The 23,187-nt window shown below is 30.3% G+C and overlaps 1 protein-coding gene across 11 annotated transcripts in view; it reads left to right on the plus strand.

The window, feature by feature from the left end:
- LOC143232687 (poly(rC)-binding protein 3-like) overlaps positions 1-22,056 on the plus strand; it is a 227,109-nt gene extending 205,053 nt beyond the window's left edge. For 8 of the 11 annotated variants that reach the window (XM_076468418.1, XM_076468421.1, XM_076468423.1 and 5 more), the window contains one exon: positions 2,944-8,575. In XM_076468418.1, the coding sequence (XP_076324533.1) occupies positions 2,944-3,244 (301 nt within the window). In that variant the 3' untranslated portion in view covers positions 3,245-8,575. Of the gene's footprint in view, positions 1-2,943; positions 8,576-12,472; positions 12,587-13,721 lie in introns of those variants that run through there. The other 3 variants (XR_013017667.1, XR_013017666.1, XR_013017668.1) reach the window with 3 other exon arrangements.
- Positions 22,057-23,187: the final 1,131 nt, after the last annotated feature.

The following is a 23,187-nucleotide window of genomic DNA, read 5'->3' on the forward strand; positions in this document are numbered from 1 at the left end:
TCATTTACAAAAAAACAACAACTAATAAATCTATGCCAGGACTTGATACACACCTTAATAAACAATACAACATAGTTATCAGCATTAATCATTTCAGTAAATAAAGGACTGAGGAAAAAATAACCAAGCAAAGTAAAAACCTAGTTTAAAAAGAAACAACAATATTAAATATTAAGCCACTTCTCAAGATCATTAACCATACTGAGCAACAATTAACAATAATTTATTCTAACTATATCTCATGAATTAACTCATTTAAGATCAAGTGAAGGGACATTATTTAATGGTTAGACCATGAGATTACATTTTATTTGACTAGCTAATTTACATAATCTTTCACAATGTTAACATCTGTACGTCACTGCTAGGAGCAGCTTGTGTCAATTTCATGTAATACAAACATACTGAAAATCAACTTGCTATAATGTGAGTTAGCATTTTATTATACCTAAAAATTCATAGTTGAACTAAGCAATTGAAGGAATAAAAATGAACAGCAAACAAAACCGTAAAATGAAAGTAAAATTTTTCTTATTTGCAAATTACTCATGTCTCAACTTTATGGCCTTAAAATGTACACACCATCTGATATTAACATTTCCTAGACAAATAACAATTAGTTTCATAACAAATACCAGAAAAACACACACACACACATCCTGACATTTGTTAGTTATAATCAAATAGTTGCTAACTATATCAATAATGAATTGCCAAGACATACACAAACACACACATCCTGACATTAACTAGTCATAACCAAGTATCTTCTAGCTTTATTAATAATGAATCTTCCACCAGCTGCAACAGCTCTATGGTTTTACAATGCTAAAATCAGGGGTTCGATTCCCCTTTGTAGACACAGCAGATAGCCCATTGTGGCTGTGCCATAAGAAAACACAATACAATAAAAAAAACACAATAATGAACAGCCATCACTTCAAAGACTTATCTTGCATTATGCCAGTCATATCCAAATAACTGTTAGCTATATCAACAATTAATGGCTAAGACACAAAAATAGCCTGGTATTTGCTAGTCTTAAACAAACATTTACTAGTTATGTACTGATATCTGTTGGACTAAAAGTATGCAGTTACTAGATAACATCATTTATTGAGAATATGGCAGTAATTACATGACAAAACACAAAATATTCATAACACGTGTTTGTGCCAGTTCTTATTACCCTTGTAGCAATACAAGAAAACAAACATCAAGACATATATGCACTTTGACATCCACCAATCATTTATTTATTCTAAGTTGTTGTGTACCAATGATTACTTAGTCTCCTGCACACTCTATCCTGACATCTTTAAGTTATACATGTACCATATTTCTTTATGTGATAAACCTTTTACTGACATTTTACAAGGGTATGTCTGAGGTCTTACAACACCAGAAAACGATTTTCGATACCATGATGGGCAGATCACAGATAGCTCATTGTGTAATTTTGTGCTTAACTAAAAATAAAGAAACTATCAATTACATGTGGTCTCAGTTTTTCAAGTTGTAATTGTTGAAAAGCATATCAGCTTTGTGATACCTCTATAAGTTGATTTCTTAAGAGCTATTTTGTACTTTAGATCTTATTAAAGTAATAAATTATAATTGCAAAATAGTGGTAACAAATAAAGTTTTACCCTTCTTTAAAACAAAAGTTAGCTTTTTTCCAATTCTTCTATCTCACAGTGGATCATTGGTAAGTTTGCAGAAACACAGTTCTAAGATATGTGGTTTGTTTCCCTGAGAGAAAAGAGCTTAGAGCCTGTGCAGGCTTGTGCTGAAAACAAACAAACAGTTTATTTATAGAGGCCAACTATCTGCTGACTTTAGTATGTATAGTATAGTATGTTAAACATTAAAACATGACCACAAAAACTGGTTCAAAATTTACTTGTATGTTAACAATCAATGACAAAAAAATGTGATAAGCCTAAAAAAAAAAACAACTAGCTAACTAAATCATAATTATGGCCAACAATAAAAGGAAATGGTTGATGTAGAAATTATGGTTATTCTTCCTAAAAGCAAATGTCCCTCAATCAGATTGGTTTAATTTTATAAATTGAACTTTATATTTTATAATTTCTTTCTACACATGAATTGCTTTGCTCAGGATATTATTAACTAGATGATTAACAACATACATCAGTACTTTGTATTTTCAGCAATGAAGCATATTTAAGATGAATATTTTTTATGACAGGACAATAAACTGATTTACCATGAACTTTAGTTATGTGTATATGTACACAAATCATCACTTTGATCTTTGTCAAAAAGTCAAAAAACCTTTAATCTTTAAAGACGAAGTGTATATATATTTTTCACAAATAACTCATTGCTTACCTCAACTTTGTAGAGGTAGACAATTGTCATTTTTCAATTCCTTTGATGTCAACTCTCTCTATAGCATGTTGTGTATGTGCTGTTTTATTTATGTATTACCCACCTTCAAAAATCTATTAGCTTGTTGAATAGTAGATTTTATTATTTTCCCTATACAGTAATATTAATGCATGTTTTTAAGAAGAAATATACACATTTTTTTATTTCCTGAGTAGTTTACTCATCTATAAATTACTTCATGTCAGTGATATACAAAGTGAACTTCATCATATAAAGTAAAATCTAAGTAAATGTGAATCTCTTAAGAAATATCATTTACTGAACCTTGAAAATTTTTATTGCAGTGTGAATTTATTTTAATTCCTATTGCCCTATTCAAATCCACTATTATTCCTTTTAACAATAAACTTCTTCCTTTAAGCTTGAATAATCTAACAAGTGTTGCTTTTGCTTGCACTTTTATTATCGTGTTTATGTTTTTAGCCCAATTAATTATTTATTTTGCTCTGCTGTTATTGTTCAAAATAAAATTTCATACAGTCTAATCCATGGTTTCATTGTTTTATTTCCCATTTCTGTCTGCAGCATGGAACTGCATAAGAACCTGACCCTTGACCCGAACTCGATCCCTGCCTCATCACACACTGTGGCCTCCACCACCCCAAGTCCCTTGGCTATATCCCTCAGCCAGCTGGTCAAGCCGAGCCCACTGGCTTTAGGCCTCACTGTTGCCACAGCTGCCTATACTCCCACCACCTCTGTCCTCTTTGCTGATCTCAACAACCTCACATCTCAGAGTCGCAAAAATCTCACCACCAAAATACGTGCCAGTACATCCCATAATGGGAGTAAGAAGTCCGAAAGGAATAAGTTTTCTCCATATTAGATGCAGTATGGGACACATGTCACACCACGTAAGACTGTGTTACGTGGTGGTACAAGATGAAGCAGCACACATTGATTAATGCTGCAGTTTGGTAAACAAAAGAACTTATCTGTTGGTGGTTGACTCAGACTTTTAGTATTGGATTTGTAAGTGAAAAGTATGTAATGTTATAGGTTTCAGCAGAAAGAGATTGTTGACTGTAACCTGGTGTTACTACCTTCTGTATTTCTTCTTCACTTTAAAAGAAGAGAATACAGTGTGAATTTAAGGATCATATTTCATAGTTGAAAAATACTTCAACCTGTATTCCTTACTTGCAATACATTTCTACGTTAATTATACGTAAGCTAGTAGTTGAATATTATCAAATTGTTCTGTTCAATTATGATTTGAGATGTTTTATTCATTATTGTGTATCTATAGAAAACTTTGTAATCAAGTATCTTTGTAATGTTTTATAAAAGTAAGTCTGAAAACTGTGTAATCTATTAAGTTTGTGATGTTTTTAAGAATGTGATTTAAATAGCTAAATGTGTGTTTTAATCGCAGAGTAATTTTTACAGTTTATTTAATTACTATATGTTATTATCAAATTTGTATCCCACTTAAATTGTTTTTATACACTTACCTCAATATGTCAGTATTTTGCACAAATTTTCTCAGCAGTGTTATAGTAGAATACTTAGTTCAATTCTTACTCTTTATTGATTATGAGGTGGCTAAATCAATACTTATATTAGCATATAAACATATATATATGTATAATCTAAAAGAGCAGACTTTATTGTTTATAAAATTGGAGCCATGGTTCATATTTCTGTTAAAAAATTAGAGTTAAATTGAGCTACAAAATATTTGAAATACTACAATAATTATGCATACATTTAGTAATTTATGATTAATAACACTTTAAACCAAAGCTTCAAAATCATACACTTCAGTTTAGTGGTAGCAGTCCTACATAAGTTCACAAATTAAGTACCAATCTGACTAATTGCTAGTACATCTAATGTTGTTTCAAACATAATGTATCAGAATAGCAAGGGCCCAGCATAGCCAGGTGGGTTAAGGCGTTTGACTCGTAATCTGAGAGTCGTGGGTTCGAATCCCCCTCGTACCAAACATGGTCGCCCTTTCAGCTATGGGGGCGTTATAATGTGACTGTCAATCCCACTATTCGTTGGTGAAAGAGTAGCCCAAGAGTTGGTGGTAGGTGGTGATGACTAGTTGCCTTCCCTCTAGTCTTACACTGCTAAATTAGGGGCAGCTAGCAGAGATAGCCCTCGAGTAGCTTTGTGATAAATTCAAAAAACAAAAACAAACAAACAAACAGATAACAAAGGTATTTGAATTAATGAAATTATTGAAAATGTACAAGTTCAGCACAAAGTAGAGAAAAGTAATATTAAAATTATGCATTCCTTGTAGTTATTAGTATTGGCTAATTTGTACAATTTTTTGAAGATGGAATTCTAAGATAACTTATTACAAAACATTTCATCCTTTGAATCATCAAAGTTAGATAAACCAAATACATCTTTGTCATAAATTTCTTCAACAGAAACAAAGTAAACCATTTACATTAAATGCATATTAAGCATGTTCAACATTATTGTTGGTAAAATAAAAATCTCATAGGAAATGTAAGTTTATTCTGTTGTAATTTGTATTAAATCCAAATTAAAATTTTGTAATATTCCACTTCTAGCATAACTTTATATTTGATCAAATATTAATAACGTGACTACACCACTTACTTCTCAGTTAATAAAACTATGTAACATTTACATCTGTTTATCAATGAATACTATTTAGGTCATGCTCTTTTTAAAATTAAAATATTTTATAAATAATCTTAATGTATGAGTGCATTTACAAAGACGAATACATCTCTTTATTATATAAGTTTATTACAAATTTTCATCTGAAGTGAAAATAAAAAATAAATAAATTATTCATCAAGTATTCATGTGGCTTTTGTAGTAGTTTTTATCATTCTATTTTTTATAATTTGGCAAGGCTTATTGGTTAATGAATTAGACCATAAACTTAAAGGTCCTTGGTTTGTATCCTACTGATACAAAAGGCACTCCATAATATGAGGTGATGCATATGTTGTAGGAATGATGGTTCAATATCTCACTATTCAATTAACGTAGATGAAGAGTTTGTGGTGAGTACTGTGAAATAGCTGCCTTCATTCTAATTTATCAGTTCACAATTAAGGAAAGATAACAGATGTGCCAGCCCTCGAGTAGTTATGCATGAATTTTCATAAAAAACTTTCCAAATTAGTAGGTTATAAATGGGAGTGATGTTTATGTGATATGAAAATAAACTATATAAACTTTCAACCTACAGTAATTTTTCATTCTACTTGTTTTAATAAATCCTACTTGAAGCTTAAGTTTCTTTATTTGTTTCACTTAATGTTATTTTTCTTTCTATTTAAACAATATTTCTTTAAAATGTTTATGCAAATTTCTTCATGTTTAATGATTTTCTTCAATTCTGTTTCAATTTAATCAAAACACATTGATATCTCTCTTGGTTTAATTACCCTTTGAATTTCTTATAAGTGTATAAAAATCTGATTTCTTTGGTAAGAAGTGTTCATTCTAAAATAACAATAGACATGGACATCAGAAATGATTATTTATGAATTCTAACACATGTTATCATGTGTACCTTTTAAGTTTTACCAAATCTCCTGACATTGATTAAAAAGCTCTACAACCTCTCCTGTTAAGAGTACAATTTATCTCTTTATACTTTCAGACTCTGAGTGTATTATTTTGAATTAATTATAGACAAAATATGTTTTAATAAGTAACTCTTTGTCTTAAAAACATTTATAAATAAATTTTTAAAATTTCAAAACTAGTAAAATCATAAATTTCTTCCAATTGACAACCTTTTATGTGTGTTTAAGATGCAGTTATTTTCTTATATGTATATTTGTCTGTTTTTCATAAATATATATTTTGGTGCAAATAACTTTGAACGTTGTTAACTTTAAGAATGCTTTCTTTGGACTTTAGTATCAGTTGAATATTGTAAAGAAATCTTATTCATGTGTGTGCACCAGAGAATCAATTTCTGCTTTTTTTGTCTTATTTTAAAGTATGCCTGAAAACATTTCAGACTTGTCAACTATGGAAATAAAAAAAGGTGCTTATTTAGAGTTTATCATGAAATGACATTAAAAACTATTTTAATACCAAATTTAACTTAAGATTGTTTTTAGTTAGCAAAAATAATGTCCTTATTATAAAGTACTTTGAAACGGTTTGGTTGTTGTATTAACATGTTTTATGTTCTTTTTATGGTTCTGCAGTCTTTTCATTATTTAAAAGATAGTAATTATGGATAACTTAATAATGATTTTGTTCTTCTTTTTAATGATTAATAAGGCAAATGAAGAAATTAAAGTTAAGTAGCTAGGTCTGAAGAGGAAATTATGTTAATGTCATAATTTGTATTCTACCACATGCTGCTTTGAAGTGGGATACAAATTTGAATGGAAATTTTACCTGTCAGTATACAAATATGAATACCATTACAATGAAAACAACCTTATATTTTGTAGATTTGTTGTTTGTTTTTCAAAATCTCAGTAAATGTAAGATTATATTATGGAATGATTTGATTAATTGTTTAATAAACCTTCTAAAATCTTCTAAAAACCATAAATTTCACATATCTGTGTTTGTGACAGTGATGCTGACTTATCACTGTGGATGGTTCTTTCAGTAGTGGCAGTGGTCACCAAGCTGTTAAAAAAGTTATTGCAAATTTACTAAACATTTTTCTGTAAATGTCATTCCATAGGTAGCTAGCTAAAAACATTAATTATGATAAGATAAACTCTCAGTTGAGTTAAAGAACTTTCAAGATTGTACTATTTATTTTTTGTTGTAAAGTGCTTTTTGAGTTGGAAAGATTTTAACTGTCCAATGCCTTTAAATTTATCTATTTACTTAGGATGATGTAATGTACATTTGATATTCTCTGATCATATTAGTTTGAAAGCAATATGTACATGTATATATATATATATATATACTAATATGTTAAAAAACGTTTTGTGTGTTCCACTGAGATGAAATAAGATTTTGAACTAACTTTTTTGCAACATCAACTAAAAATAACTGCTTAATCCCAATTTCATTTTACCATTCGCCGTTATTGTTTAGGGTTTGATTAATTTGCAGCCAGTCACATACATTGATTGGCAACTCAAAATTGATTCCGTATGAGCCAATACTTTAAAATAGTGGTTCCCAACCAGGGGTGCTCGCACCCCTTGGATGTACAAGATAGCGTTCCAGGGGGTACAAGATACCATTTGTTTTGGCCACCTTCACCTTTATTCTTAAATAAATAATTACTGTGAGGGGTGCGAGAACATATTAAAAAATTTTAGGGGTGCGTGGCATAAAAAAGATTGGGCACCACTGCTTTAAAGTGTTAGTTCACTTTTATTTCAGTATTTGGTTAGAGTTGCCAACGATCTAGCAGTATTTGGTATCAACTAATCCAATCCCTCTTAATCTATCATTTCGAAATTACGAACAGCTATCACAAACGTCTCCCTCTTGAAACAAACCAGCAACTTTCGATATTTACACTGATAGTTAAACATCTTCGAAAAATTTCGAACAGTCATAAAAGGCTTAGTGTAAAATAAAATACGTTACTTCATATATTAGTAGATGAAATATTAAATAGTTTATTCTTATTCGTATAACAAGTAAATTATTATAAGATGCTGTGAAAATTAGTTTTTGTCCGCTTGGCAATATTTTTTCACACTTGCTGAAAACATGTTAAAGAAAGCGTTATTGTTTCATAATTCAGGCTTCCCTTTTCAAACTACCGATAAACTTAACTCAAATATGAAATTAACACAATGACACCATTAAATATTCATTTTCTGTACAATAATAAATAATAATTAAATAATTATACGTTTAAAACTCAGTATTATTTTGCTTTTGAGATTTTCATACATCTGTGTGTTATAAACTAAATTTTAAGTATTCCATCAAAATTTTACTTCACTGTACACGATATTAGTAGAAATATTTGTATTTTTTGAGTTCCGAAATGTCACATGTAGAACGTTTTAACAGTGAAATCATGTTATCTTTGTACTAGTGTTTTGTAACTGGTTATCTGTTCAAATTAATTATTCTTAGTGAAGTGTTTTTCACAACAGCAAAAAGAAATGATAAGTTACTTGGCAAGAAAGTTTATTTGGAACATTTACTATGTCTCTTTGTTTATCTTGTGTTCGAATGATACAATAAAGCTCGTAAAAAGTATCATTGAAATGCTGAGTTGTAAAATTTGCTGTGTCTGTAATTTAACACGTCACACACAAAAGTGATATTTCGTCTGTTAATGAATTTGTGGCCAATTAATTAATAAGCAATCAAGAGTATTTGTACAGAGAGAATTTATATGGTTCTGTTCACTGATTTTTAATCACAACTTCGAAATTTAAAAATGTATCTTCTTCTTTCATATGCAGGGGTGTAGATTTTTTACATCCGATGGGGGGTTGATTTTTGCAACCACTTATGTGAACTGTTCAATTTGCAAATTGGTAATCTCTGATTACGTGAACCTGAAAGCTGTAAACATGCAGTCACAGAGTAATCTTGTTGCCACGATACTTGCATGTATACTTAGGCCTACTGACTGATACTTACAAACTATAGCTTAGATCGAAAAGCTTACAAGCACGCCTATATTAAAGATGTACATTTCGGCTACAGAAAAAGCCTACATCTAGGCTTAATTATGTAATTCGATTGGTAAAAACACGAGAATCACAAGAACAAACACACAATTTGTAGGCCTGTGATGCAATACAACAATTCAACAGAACAAACTGTAGGGGGGATGATTGTATGCACCATATCCCCACCTAAAATGAAGGGGGGGATGTATACCCCCAACCCCCAGGATCTACGTCCCTGTTCATATGTCATAACGTTTGTGTTTCATATTCCATACAAGTTATTATAAATTACTGTAATTGTCACATGGAACTAAATTTATAGAGATGAATATTTATCCGTGATAGCTCTTGCACTTTAGGTTACCCTGATTTTCACTCATTATCAAGCAATCAAATCTAACATTTTAGACTAATTTAATAATCCTTAAAAGTCGTATAGAAATACTTTTATTATTATTTTCATGTATACGTTCACTTTCAATATATTTCTGTAGCTACTAAAATCTATAATTGTTATGTTAATATATTGAAAAATCGTTCAGAAATGTTAAAGAAAATTAGTACTTTTATTAAAAGGGGCTGAGGGCGTTGGGTTGTCATCAGCGTTACTAAAGTAGACACCTAGTGGTAATTAATTTCACTTACTTTTACAGATGGCACTTTTCACTACGTGTGTGTATGTGTGTTTCTTATAACAAAGCCACATCGGGCTATTTGCTGATCCCACCGATGGGAATCGAACCCCTGATTTTAACGTTCTAAATCCGTAGATTTACCGCTGAACTAGCGGGGGGCCTTTTCACTGCAGTAACAATAGCAGAGTTTCATCACTAAGTAGCAAAGTAGATATAGATGAGATAGTAGTAAGTTTAAGAATTTAAAACGCTAAAATCTGAGGTGCGACTTTCCTCGGTGAACACAGCAGATAGCCCAATGTGAGCTAGCTCTAAAACAAAAAAATCAAACAAACATATTTGGGGTATCCAGTCATTCATCAACTGACATTCTCTGACCAATAACGTAATTTGAAATAGCGAAACACATATGGCTTGTAAAATTAGTCAAAGTAGAAGGGTTAGTGTGAAGATACAATGTTCTCGCAAACATAATTTAGTATTATACAAGAAATTTTGGATATACCGGCTAATATTAGCAAGCCCATTGCTGATGGAATTTCAGTAAACGTAGCTACATGATTGACAATAAAATTGCATATGAGTGTAAATAATTATTGTCATTTACTTTTCAGTGAGTGGCAAAAATACAGTAATCTAACTGAGAATATGGAAGAAATGTTGGAGTTCTAAAGTCTTTTATCATTTTTCCAACATAGCCTTTAGATCCAAAAAAGGCACCAGAGCCTTTAAATTCTCTTCTTTTACCTGTTCCCAACATATCTTTTAGAACCAAAAAAAGCACCAGGACCTTTAGATTCTCCTTTTTTACCTGTTTCCAACACAGTCTTTGGAACCAAAAAAGGCACCAGAGTATATAGATAATTTTCTTATTCCTTTTGGCAGCATATACATAAAAAGAAAGAACTGAACCAGAGTCTTTAGAGAATCTTCGTTTATCGTTGTGTTTATTTAGGTTTTAGTTTTGTGTTTGTGATACACCGTTTATTTATTAAATTTTGTCCATCTTGGAAATTGATTTTATCGTACACTCTTCATCTAAAATGGTATTTGAATATGGAAAAGTATTTGTTTATGTGGCTGGTAAGTTTTGAATTATCCTTGGAGTTTATTTATACATTTTTACTTTTAAGATAGCAGCTGTATGTAAATAAGCGATAAGTGACAGTCTATGAATCATATGGTGTAAATTTTAACGTGTGTTTTTTAGTTGATGTACTTAAGCATTTTAATTATAAGATAAGTAATATATTTTAGCATAATAAAATCACTTTAATGCAGGAAAAACGAAATGATTGATAAACCATTGAAATGTTTCTGATTATTGTGATTGATTACGCATGTTATAAATGTACACCTGTCAGGCAGCTGTATGGAATCTTTAATGTTGTTTTTTGTTGTTTTTTTTTGTAAACTGATCGTTATTGTTTTAAGTGAATTGTTCATAGGTTATTTGTAAGTGTTGTAATACAGTCATAAGTGGAAATAGTAAATGTCGAATGCATCCGTTGCGTTGTTTATGTGTCTTTGATATCTTTGTGGAGAGTATTGTTACTTGGTTAATAAAAATATCTAAATATGTGTTTCACGCTTGGTAATTGTTGGTATGTGTTTGGTAGACATTACATATAAGTATTTTCGTATATAATTTCATTTTCCCTTACATTCGTCAATATGCAAGAGGAGAATGAGTAATCTTTGGTTATAAAAGAAAATACCTTTCGGAATATAATCTTGGGTGAAAGAAAAACTCGTCTACACGTGTACAAGAGACAAACTTAAAAATAAAGCACCATTTTTTTTACACATTAAAATAATTGATAATGTTAAATCCTACCAATAGAAAGTGTAACAAATTTTTCACAAGTTCACATGAATATGGTTAAAGGAATGTCTTAATCATTATTTATAACATCTGATTTATAAAGTTCTTAACGAAAGACGCGAAAGTCACATATGTACTAAGAAAACTACAATTCTCTACCATCTCTGTTTTGATAGTTAAGAAATAACAAAGTGTAAACGATTATTGCGGCATATAGTACAAATTACCTTTCATTTGTTTTCGTCGCATATGTTGCATACAGATTCCCATAAATAACATCTAGTTTGTTTCATACCACAGAACTATGTTAACATGTGTCTCGTGTCTGTTTTGTTGTGAGGGCCGGGATGGCCAAGTGTGTTAAGGTTGTTAATACAACACTTAACCTGAAGGTCGCAGGTTCGAATCCTCGTCGCACCAAGCATGCTCGCTCTTTCAGCCGTGGGGGCGTTATAATGAAACAGTCAATCCCACTCACTATTCGTTGGTAAAAGAGTTGCCCGAATGTTGACGGTGATGACTAGCTGCCTTCCCTCTAGTTTACAGTGCTAAATTAGGAATGGTTAGCGCATATAGCCCTTGAGTAGCTTTGCACGAAATTCAAAAACAAATTGTTCTGTTATAGGTGTGTTGTTCTACTTTTGCTCTCTTGTTTTGTTTCACAAATGCTAACATTTTTGTATATAGCAGCTGTGCACAAATTACTCAAATATATTAATACGTTTTTATCACGTCATTTACCGTTCGTTAATGTTTCTCACATATGACTCGAAGAAATAGTACATACGTACGTTGTTTGGTTAGAAAATAAGTCTCTTTTGTGGGATCATGACATTGTATTCGACTTAGGGAATTCCAACTATGTTACTTTAAGGTCTTGGTTTGTCATAAAGGACTTTACGATGGTTGGAAGTTCGTTTTACTTCATACAGAGAACCTATGTATATACAATTGAATTTTGGACTAGTTATTTTTAGGTAGAATTTGTGTTATAATTACGCCATTCTTTTATATTTCAGCATCCAGAGCGCTCAACTTCCGATAATTTGGAGAAGCATGGTACCAGTCCCGATGAAATAAAAGAAGGATTTTAGAAGATATTCTAAACTTTATGGATTGTTATTTCTATAACGGTGAGTGCTTGGAAAGTTACAAAGAAGTGAACTATGTTAACATAATTTATAATCAATATTTCGGTATTTTTACTAATATTTTCCAATGCAGTTGGGCCGGGCATGGCCAAGTGGTCAACGTGTCAGACTATGAATCCCACGCCGCGTATATATATATATATATATATCATTTAATTGCATTCTGCTCTTTAGGGGCTTGCGTGTATTATAAGAGTGAGGTCCAATCCAACAATTATATTCTATCAGAGAAACCCTGGAGTTGACAGTGATTGTTGTTGACTGTCTTGTATCCCTCTAGTCTATTGGTTCAAAACTGAGGAAGTTGAGCGTACATAGCCCTTGTGTGGCTTAACGCGAACATTCAAAAGAAACTAATTAGAACCGTTTATCATTTATGTACTGCTCTGTTGATGTTTTAGAAGTCACAGACAACGTATTAAGTTCACTGCCGAGAAGATCAGTTCTTTCTTCCAGAGGATAACGCTAAAGTATGAAAGTGAAATTCTGTAAAAATAGAGTTTATAATCAAACAAAAATCAAATGTTTCACTCTTCGAATGTGATTGGAATATTTCATAATAACACTGAACTATTTAAGATGCATTCAATGAGAATTTATTTTATATTCAAAATGTGAGTCTGAAGTGAAATAAAAATCAATGGACTAATCTACCTGTGGTTGAGCCAAATGGTCGAAGTCGACTGAAATGCGTTCTTTCGTATTAAATTCATTAAAATACAATATGGTTTCTGATGCTTTATGTACAGGACAGTGATCGCATTAGCAATCAAAACGTTGAGCAAATAAACAAAAAAATTCAGAAACAACCGACTGAAAAGCTTGCATTTCTTCAAATAGATAGCCCTCGTGTAGCTTTGCGCGAAATTCAAAACAAAGCAATGGATCTACATTATATTTTGTGTGTATTAATGAAGTTACGTTAATTCAGAGTTTAATTATTCCCATTTAATACTAGTTTATGATGTAAAGAAAAAAGCAAAGATAATAATTACAAATAACAATAGCTGCAATAAAACTTGTAATCAGACTATTACGTAATAGGAAACTCTCAAAGTTGAAAATATTTATAGTATTTCATTAATATTCTTTATTATTTTTTGTTTTTTTGTTACAGAAAGATTAATGTATTTTTTAATGTTCTGCACTTCTACGCCAGAGAACATCTCTAGCTGGTCATCAACGTTCCTGCACAGCTTTCACTTGGAGGACTTTGTTCACTGATCAATGTATTATGATATTTCTGATGACAGTTATACTTTTGTAATTAGATATCATGATGTTAATTTATTAGATGTGTTTTGAAACATAAATATTTTACGCTTTGTTAAATAACAATTCATATTGTACTTACAGTAGACTATTTTATTAATGGCTGATCATAACATATCGCAAATCTAATAAATATATTAAAGTATTTTAACAATCAGATATTAATTTCTAAGAGGTAATTTAATAATAATATTAATTAAAAACAATTTGTAGTGCTTCGTTATTAATTGATCAAGCTAAAACATTGTGAATCGAGCAACCGGAATGAGTAATTGAATTCCATGTGATTGTTATTTGAAATATCAATTAATATAACATTAATATTATACAAACAATGACTAAACATAACATATCACTTCTTCTTCAACCATTTTCTTCCCTTATTTAGACAATGGTTTCCTTCTGGACGTTTTCCACTGATTCATATCTTATGTCGTTCTAAAATGTTGTTCTAGTTGATCCCTCCATCCCTGCCTTTGCATTCCTCTTTTTTATTTTTCTGTCAATTGACGGAAATGTTATCACCTTTCGTCCCCATCTACTTTCCTCTAGTTTAGCTATGTGTTCTCCAACATTATTTTAAACCGTCTCTACAACATCCTTAATTCCCTTCTCTTTTAGAGTAAATTGTTTATTTTTAGATACAGTTTTATAGTTTCTAGTATATTTATTAACACAGATTGTTAAATGTATTTATAATTTTCCCTTTTAATCTCAAGGTTTCACATCCGCAAGTCGTTAGTTAAAGAATTTCTTAAGGAGACGTATTCTTGTTTTGGAATTTCGCACAAAGCTACTTGAGGGCTATCTGTGCTAGCCGTCCCTAGTGTAAGACTAGAGGGAAGGCAGCCAGTCATCACCACCCACCGCCAACTCTTGGGCTACTCTTTTTACCAACGAATAGTGGGATTGACCGTAACATTATAACGCCCCCACGGCTGGGAGGGCGAGCATGTTTGGCGCGACTCGGGCGCGAACCCGCGACCCTCAGATTATGAAGCGCACGCCTTAACGCGCTAGGCCATGCCAGGCCCGAGACTTATTCCAATTTTAGTTTCATGTAGATTGTAACCTAATATTCTAAACGTTGCACAGATGGCTCTTATTGTCCTTTGATTTTCTTCTTCCTAACTTCGATTCAAAATAATTTCTTGAGGTATCTTTACATGTCAATCTCGTCGATCTGCTTTTCCTTCTATAATATTGTTTCCTTTTTCTAACACTCATTAAACACGTTAACTTTGTTAACCTGAAGATGGCCTAAGAAGGTAGAAACGTTGTTCTATACTTTATTTTAATGAAATTGTTAACACCCATACCAGACGTCTTTAGAATACATTCCTACTACTTTCTGGTTATCGCTCTTCACCAGCAGGTTATCATTAATTTATTATTAACGTATCTAATTTGCCTCATTTAAACCTAAACTTCTTTTATTCAAGTTTTGTTTCTTAAATGCTTTCGTATCGCCACAATAAACAGGTTAGTAAATACATTATCTTTCTGTATAATTCTTCGCCTGGATACTTACAAGTACTATCTCTTTCATTTATAATGATATTAACTTGAACATCATTATAATTTAATATACCATAGGTCCAATAAATATATCAAACAGTTTTTACCATAAGATTTTTATTACGATGAAGTAATTAGATTACAGTATTTAATAACAATAATTAGGCGGTTGTTGTTCGAAAGAATAGTTCTTATTAATATTATAATTTGAAATATGTAGTTGATAATTGTTAAGCATATCATATTTCATATAAACCCAGTGTTTTCTATAGCGTATGAACATTAGGTTATTTGCATTGTTTGGTATTAACTTTTGAGTGCTAATTTGCAATAAATCCATAACTTGAATAGTGCATGAAATTAATGAAGAAGTGAACAAAACTAGTGTATAAACATCTGGTTGTCGTTTCAACTTCATATTAAACAGTATATTTGTGAGTCTGTCATTTATGCACGTTTCATGCACTCCCTTGTGCGTCTGAAACGAAAATATTTACTAAGTTGAGCAAGATTTGTATTTGAATTTCGTTTTATGACTGAAATACATTTAATTCTCGAGCTTTCCTAATATTGTGACCAACCAGCAATTGTACCTAATAATTCTTTCAGTGAAGTTACGTCATTAGTTTACCTAGGTTGTTTTTTTAATATAAACAAATGTTAAACTGCCTTTTCTCGATTGATACAACAAAGCTTTATTCGGTAACTTTCTGTTATCGACGTAAATCTAGACAACAGTTTTTATGTGATATAACACGACTTAGTTTATTTCACATAACAATCTAAACTCATTGCAGCTGATAAGTAACCATATTTTATTGTTGAAGTTTCACATATATATACATATAATATTATTATTATTATTAATGAATTCATATTTAACTTCTCCGTAAAATAAACAGAATTTGTAGTTGACTTATCTAGATTCTACTTGAAGAACGACACATTACTTGCAAGGCAATCTTTTCAAATTTGAATTCCTTAACTTCCTTGCGTTTCTTAACCGTATTACACCCGTATGGTTTCGAAAATCTTTAAGAAATTTTAAAAAAGAGAGCTAATTTTGTGTATTTTGTCTTAGTGAGTTAAATTAAATGAGCAGTGTTGTTCTACAGTCTTTTTACAAACGTTTACTTTAGAAAAATTCACATTGTCCAGAAAAAAAAACGTTATAAATGTTCGTATAGAACATTCTTTTTTGTGCATGAAATAGCTGTTGTTATTTTGAAACAATCCTCATCAAATGCACCTTTTCAGTTTTCTCTATTTTCCTGGTACTTTAATTAGAGTAACTTTTCGCCTTATTTAATTGTAGTATTGACGCTTGTGGTATCTGATTCCCTCATAATAGTGAACATTGATTGTTACAGAACTACTTAAACTACGATTATATTGTTACATCCTGAGTTTCATCTTCAATATATATTGAAGCCGAAAAGACATTTAACGATTTTGCATTCGTGTCGAAGACTTGACAGAGATTATAGTTTGTGACTACAATTTAGAATACGAGAAACCACAATATCTAAACATAAGAAAGTCAAGCAAAGTTTTTAGACCTTGTCTAAATTCTTGTCTGCCATATCATGCATACATATCATTTGTACAAATGTTTGCATTTTCAGTGAATATTTAAAATATTACACTCTTATTGAATGTTTAATATATAAATATATCCTTATTTCACTTTTCTGTATCGAGATTAAGTTCTTTGTTACAGACTTTATATTCTAAATATGATGGACAACAAACGTTCTAACAACAGAAGAAATCTTAAACTGTACGTGCTGTTGTTTTACGACCAGTTCCGTAGCAGGAATTTGAATTAAAATAAGTAATTTTATGCCTTGCACATTTAACTTGATGAAGGCCTGTATTATTATCATCACTTATTTATTGAAGTGCAAGTATTAATATTCTTTTTAGGTCTCCATTTACAATAAAAAGTTCTATCAGATTTAGTTGTATATATATGTATATAGTATAAAAAAACAAAAAATACAGTTTCGTTGTTATTTGCATTTAAAGAGAAAATTTAAAAAAAATAAACAAGCCTGTATCATTTTGACACAAAATTATTAGAAAAAATATATTTCAGTAGAGATATTGTTGATTTTATTGGAAATGTTTCTTAAAAATAATAGTACCTTGGAAATAAATATGTGAACAAGATTTTTACTCATGACGTAATGATGTTTCAATAAGTAATTGTCTACTGAAAGAAAATTGTTATATGAAGTCTGTCCATCTTATGAGGAAAATCATGGTACAATAATGTTTAAAGTAAATATTGTTATGTATTTTTTCCCGGCTTTTATATACGTGCTTATGTGAATTAATATAACTGCGTTCCATTGTTTTAAACTAATTATGAGTGTTCAGTAAAGTAGTTTTAACGATATGATATCTACTCGAGCTTAAAAGTGCTAAAATATTATTTATTTACTTCCTTTTTTACAAATGAAGTTAAAAATTACTCAAATAGTACTCGAAAAGTATCGAAAGCCTTTTTAGTACTTAAAAGAAGAAAAGAATCAACATATCATTTTATTGTGTTTTATACGTTGAAAACAAACTATTCAAAGTTCTCTAATTATAAAAAATAGTGTAACATCATGATATATTTCAAGTATAAACAATATCACAATGTATCATGCTTTCTCGTTAGTAAACCTCAAATAATCCATCTTGTTTATCTTTTTAACCACTTTCTCAGTATTTGTTAATATATAATGTATTTTTCTTATTAAATTTAAGTGTTACTATTTTTCTATCCCACAAGATTTTTTAAGAATACCGATTAAATGTAGTTAGGATGGATCATGTAATACTTTCACTTTATACAAAAACTCATGACAGGTTGGAAAATATATTAAAATTATGTGTTGTTAGAATCTCAGTTAGTGGTTACGCATTGAAAAATATATTAATTTTGGTGTTTTGTGAAAAAATAATTAAATATACATAAAAGCATTAAGTTTAAAAGCACGTCAGTTTGTTATCTAAATTATCGCTTTGGCTTGGTTTGTATGATTTTGTGAATGGCAAGTGCAATGCTACTTCTCGAAATTCTTATAACAATTAAAATTAATCTACTTGATGTACCAAAGAAATTAATGAAAGAAGGTTCAATTTCGTAGCAATCCTGGAAATCATACAGTATATTAAACTTCGAAAAAACTCAATTTAATAGATTTGATATCAATTTCAGTGGGTTAGACTTCTTCTATTTGCTAACACATCTAAACAAAGGCATAGTGTCAAATTCGACCATTTGGCGTCGACACCAATGCATTTGGTATTTTTTTTCTAATACACCCTTATCCACGATGTTTTAAATAGACAAACTTAATAATACATTCTAAATCAGACAATAGGTTCAATCAATACGTTAGTATATTGCTTTCAATGTTATGATACTAACAATTGTAAAAAATATTACACTGAAAGGTAAAATAACGTCATCTACATTTTTGCTTCCAAGTTTTAATTTTAATTTCTGTTTTTTCTTTTGACTACCTGCTTCTTCAACAAAGTTTTTCTTAAAAATAAAAACAAAAACTATAAAATATATATAATTTTACTGTGGGGAGAACAAAGAGAACTGGAAATATCTACCGAACAACTATAGTTAAATAACGACTCGAATTAAGCCATACATGATCGCTCACTAGACTTAAACGATGCTTTATATGTACATAATCATATCTGTGCATGGCTTCGACTCATGTTCTGTTAGATATGAAGTTTCATTTATACCCAAGACTTATGTTACAGCTATGAAGTTCGTGATTTGTGATGAATTCTTATTTTATAAAGTGTGTTTTTCACTTCACTCTATTTATGGTGAGTATGAAGTATATTGTGTTTTTTATTTATTTCGAGTCTATTTATATTAGACATGTTGCATTTATGTATTATACCTACCTTCAGTCCATTTATGTTAGACATGCTATATTTATTTATTATACCTACCTTCAGTTTATTTATTCTGGACATGCTGTATTTTGTGTTTCTGACTTATCTTCATCCTATTTATTTAGATCTATGTAGTATTTTGTGTTCTTGATCTGCCTTTAATTTATTTATGTGGAGATGCAGTATTTTGTGTTTATGACTTACTTTTGGTTTATTTATATTAGGCATGCAGTATTGCGTGTTTTCAAATTATCTTCAGAATATTTATCTATTTTGTGTTTTAGACTTATTTTCTCATTGTTTACATTAGACATGTAGTATTTCGTATGTTTAATTTATTTTTATTCTGTATATTCTAGACATCGCGGGATTTTTTGTTTCTGACTTACCTTCAAGCTACTTAAGACTAGACATGAGGTATTTTGTATTTTTTGCTTACCTTCATTCGATTTATTCCAGACTCGTAATATGTTGTGTTTTTAATTTGTCTTCATTCTATTTATGTTAGACAAATACTATTTTGTGTTTTTACTTAACTTCAGGATATTTAGAATAGTCCGAAGCATTTATTATTTTGTCTTACCTTAAAACTTCTCACGTTTTTGACTTACTTTCATATTATTGTTCCTAACTATGCAGAATTTTCTATTTTTGACGTACCCTCAGCCTATTTATATTAGATATGTACTATTTTGTACTTTTGGCTTACTTAAGAGCTAGACATGCGAAGTTTTAAACTTATATTCACTCTGTTTATGTTAGACATGCAACATTTTATGTTTTTGATTTGCCTTCATTTGCAGTAGTTTGTGCTGTTGACTCGTCTTCAGTTTATTTATGTTAGACATGCAATATTTTATGTTTCTGACTAACCTTCGGTCTATTTATAATAGACATATAGTACTTTATATTTTGGGGTTGCCCTAAGTATATTTATCTTTGATATGCAGTATTTTCGTTCTGGATTTACCCTCGGAATATGTATATTAGACACGCATTATTTAGTGTTTATGAGTTAACTTTAAGCTACTTATGCTAGCTAGATATGCATACTTTGTTTTTATTACTTTTATCCAAGCTAATTATGCTGGATTTTGTATTCTTTACTTACCTTCATTCTATTTATATTAGACCAGCAGTATGTTGTGTTTCTGAGTCATCATCAGTCTATTGATGTTGGACATACAATATTTTGTGTTTCTAACCTACCTTCATTCTCGTTATTCAAGATGTGTAGGATTGTTGTTTTACTTACTTTCAGTCTATTTATATTACACATGCAATTTGTTGTGTTTTGAGCTTACCTTCAGTCTATTTATGCTAGAGATGTAGTTTTTTTTTGTGTTTTTGACTTACTGTCATTCTATTTATGCTAGAGATACAGTATTTTGTATTTTTGACTTACCTTCAGTCTATTTATTCTGGACAAACAACATTTCTTTGCTTTTTGGTTTTCGCTTTTACGATATTTATTTTCTTTAGTTTAAAATGTGAGCCTGTAGCAACTGTGAACTAATATTTCTTTGGTCGTACCAGACTGTGAAATTAAACAGATGATTTACTGTGTCTTCAATGTTTTCCTTAGCTGAGGAACGAGGCTGCATACAGTACCTGTAATCAGACTACCTAGTAGTTGCTCAAAACGTCTTAGATAGTGTTATTTTTAATGGTTAGTTAAATCAGATAAAGAAATGCACAGCTTTATATGATTCAACAACTTTAATAATTTCTTAAATGTAATTTAACACGTTACTTCATAGTTTACTTGTTTCATACAAACTAAGTCTCGCAGTTTTTTAACAGATCCACTCTTTAACTACTTAGTATGTTTGCACAGGCTAGAAAAACATAGAAAACACTTAATACCAGTCGATTTTTCCTAATTAGCAGATTGTCGGTTTTACGTTCGAAAGATTTCACTTCTTTCCATTTCACTCCATAATCTAGTACAAATATCAATTTATCCATGCTTAAAAAAAACAACATAAAATGCGTAAAAATTGTAAGTTTCAGTTTATGAGGTTTTACGAAACCTTCTCATGCTAGAAACTTCATTTTATTCCCTTACTTCATAATACAATACCTAAGGCTTAATTAAACCTAACTCTTAACTTTGCTAAAAGACATTAATTGATGTTTTCACATTATGAAAATTCTGTTATAAAATTACGAATCGGAACATTTATTAATTTTTTTATTTACGTCACTGGTTTTACACAGACGAGTCAACAGATTAAGGTAATGAATAAAATCAAGTTAATTTGAAAGTCCAAGCTTTCAACACAAATTATTAAGAGGAAACTGTTGTAAAAGTGATACAATGTATGTAAGTTAATTTCACGTAACAATATCAAAATGATAACGTAATACTAATTAAATTAGCGAACATAATTTTGCTTATTTATTACATAATTTGTCAGTTACAAAATATTTAAGTATTGTCTTGCTGTGTGGACACTAAGCAGTTTGTCTAATAGTTATACTTTGGGTAACTAAAACTCTGTTGGCTCAACAAATTTGTGTATGAATGAACTGAAGTTAATAACTGTTTTTGCTTTCTCTTGTAAGATTGTTGATGTTTTAAGCTCAGGGTGAAATATTGACTTCCATATATCTAGAAGCAGATGCACTTTCAATGATACATAACTAAACTTTTATATGTGTTTGAATATCTCTATTGTATTGCTAAGTATTGATTAGTAGACTTAAATGTATTGATGCAATAAAAATTGTTATACACTTTATTTTGTTATGGTAATTTCTATTGAAATTAACTTTCATGTTTTCCTAGTTTGATTTATAATTCACTGAACTTGGACATAAATGTTTGTTTGATATTAATAATCTAATGGAAGCTTATCGAACACAAATGTAAGATTTAGGTACATGAGAATGAAGCTTCATAGATTCACTTGTTCTTGGATTAATGGCAAATATTTGAGAAGACGGGATCATAACACTTTAGGTGTGCTGAGCTTTAACTATTTATCACAAATCATTGCCCTGTGTATTTATACAAAGAATAAAATGGAGTGTGCAGTTCTTTTTCAGTTCCAATTTATATAAACGACGAAAGAACTATTGGAATATCTATAACCTGTATCAATTTTATAAAGAAAAAGCGTAAATATTAGAAAGAATAAAGAAAACCTCCAATAAAATTATGACAACAGCTCAAGGAAAACAAATCGACTGAAGCGAAGTATCGTAATATGAAGATCGAAATCTTAATTTCGACAATGAAAATTTAGGGTGCAACAGAAATATGATATAGGCAACATTTCGCTGGATTGCACTTATAAAAACCTTTAAAAATAAATCAATAACTTAAGAACAGCCAATGAGATCTGAATTAGTCGAAGTACCTAACAAACTGAGAAAGGCCTTTCGATATTTATTTATGTTGGACTTATGTTTGTGAACGAAATCTTTCTTTCTACTTGATCTTGTTCATAAGTTAAAGCCTGAACATGAACAAATTTCTTCTTGTATATTCAAAGATATATAATAATTCGCACTTTTAATTCCTTCCTCGCTTATTCAATCTAAAAATTATCACAATGTGAACAATCTGTTATATAGATGCATTTTGCCAAGGATTTATTAACTTAGAATGAAATAATTCAAATTCTTACTTATTTAAATATAACTTTCACAGAAAATTTATCATTGTGATATCTTTTCTGCATTTAACCAAGTAGTAGCTTAAGACTTCGCTGAAGATTTTGAAGAGGTATCCATGTTAACTACTGTGTCATTATTACATGAAAACTTCACTGTGTACTTTCTTTGTCTTATGTTTCAAGCTACACAGAAACTACACTGTGCTTTTATTTGCTTTATGTTCCACGCTAGACGAAAACTTCAGTGTATTT

Source organism: Tachypleus tridentatus, chromosome 11 (assembly GCF_004210375.1).
Source record: "Tachypleus tridentatus isolate NWPU-2018 chromosome 11, ASM421037v1, whole genome shotgun sequence".
NCBI classification, from domain to species: Eukaryota; Metazoa; Arthropoda; class Merostomata; order Xiphosura; family Limulidae; genus Tachypleus; species Tachypleus tridentatus.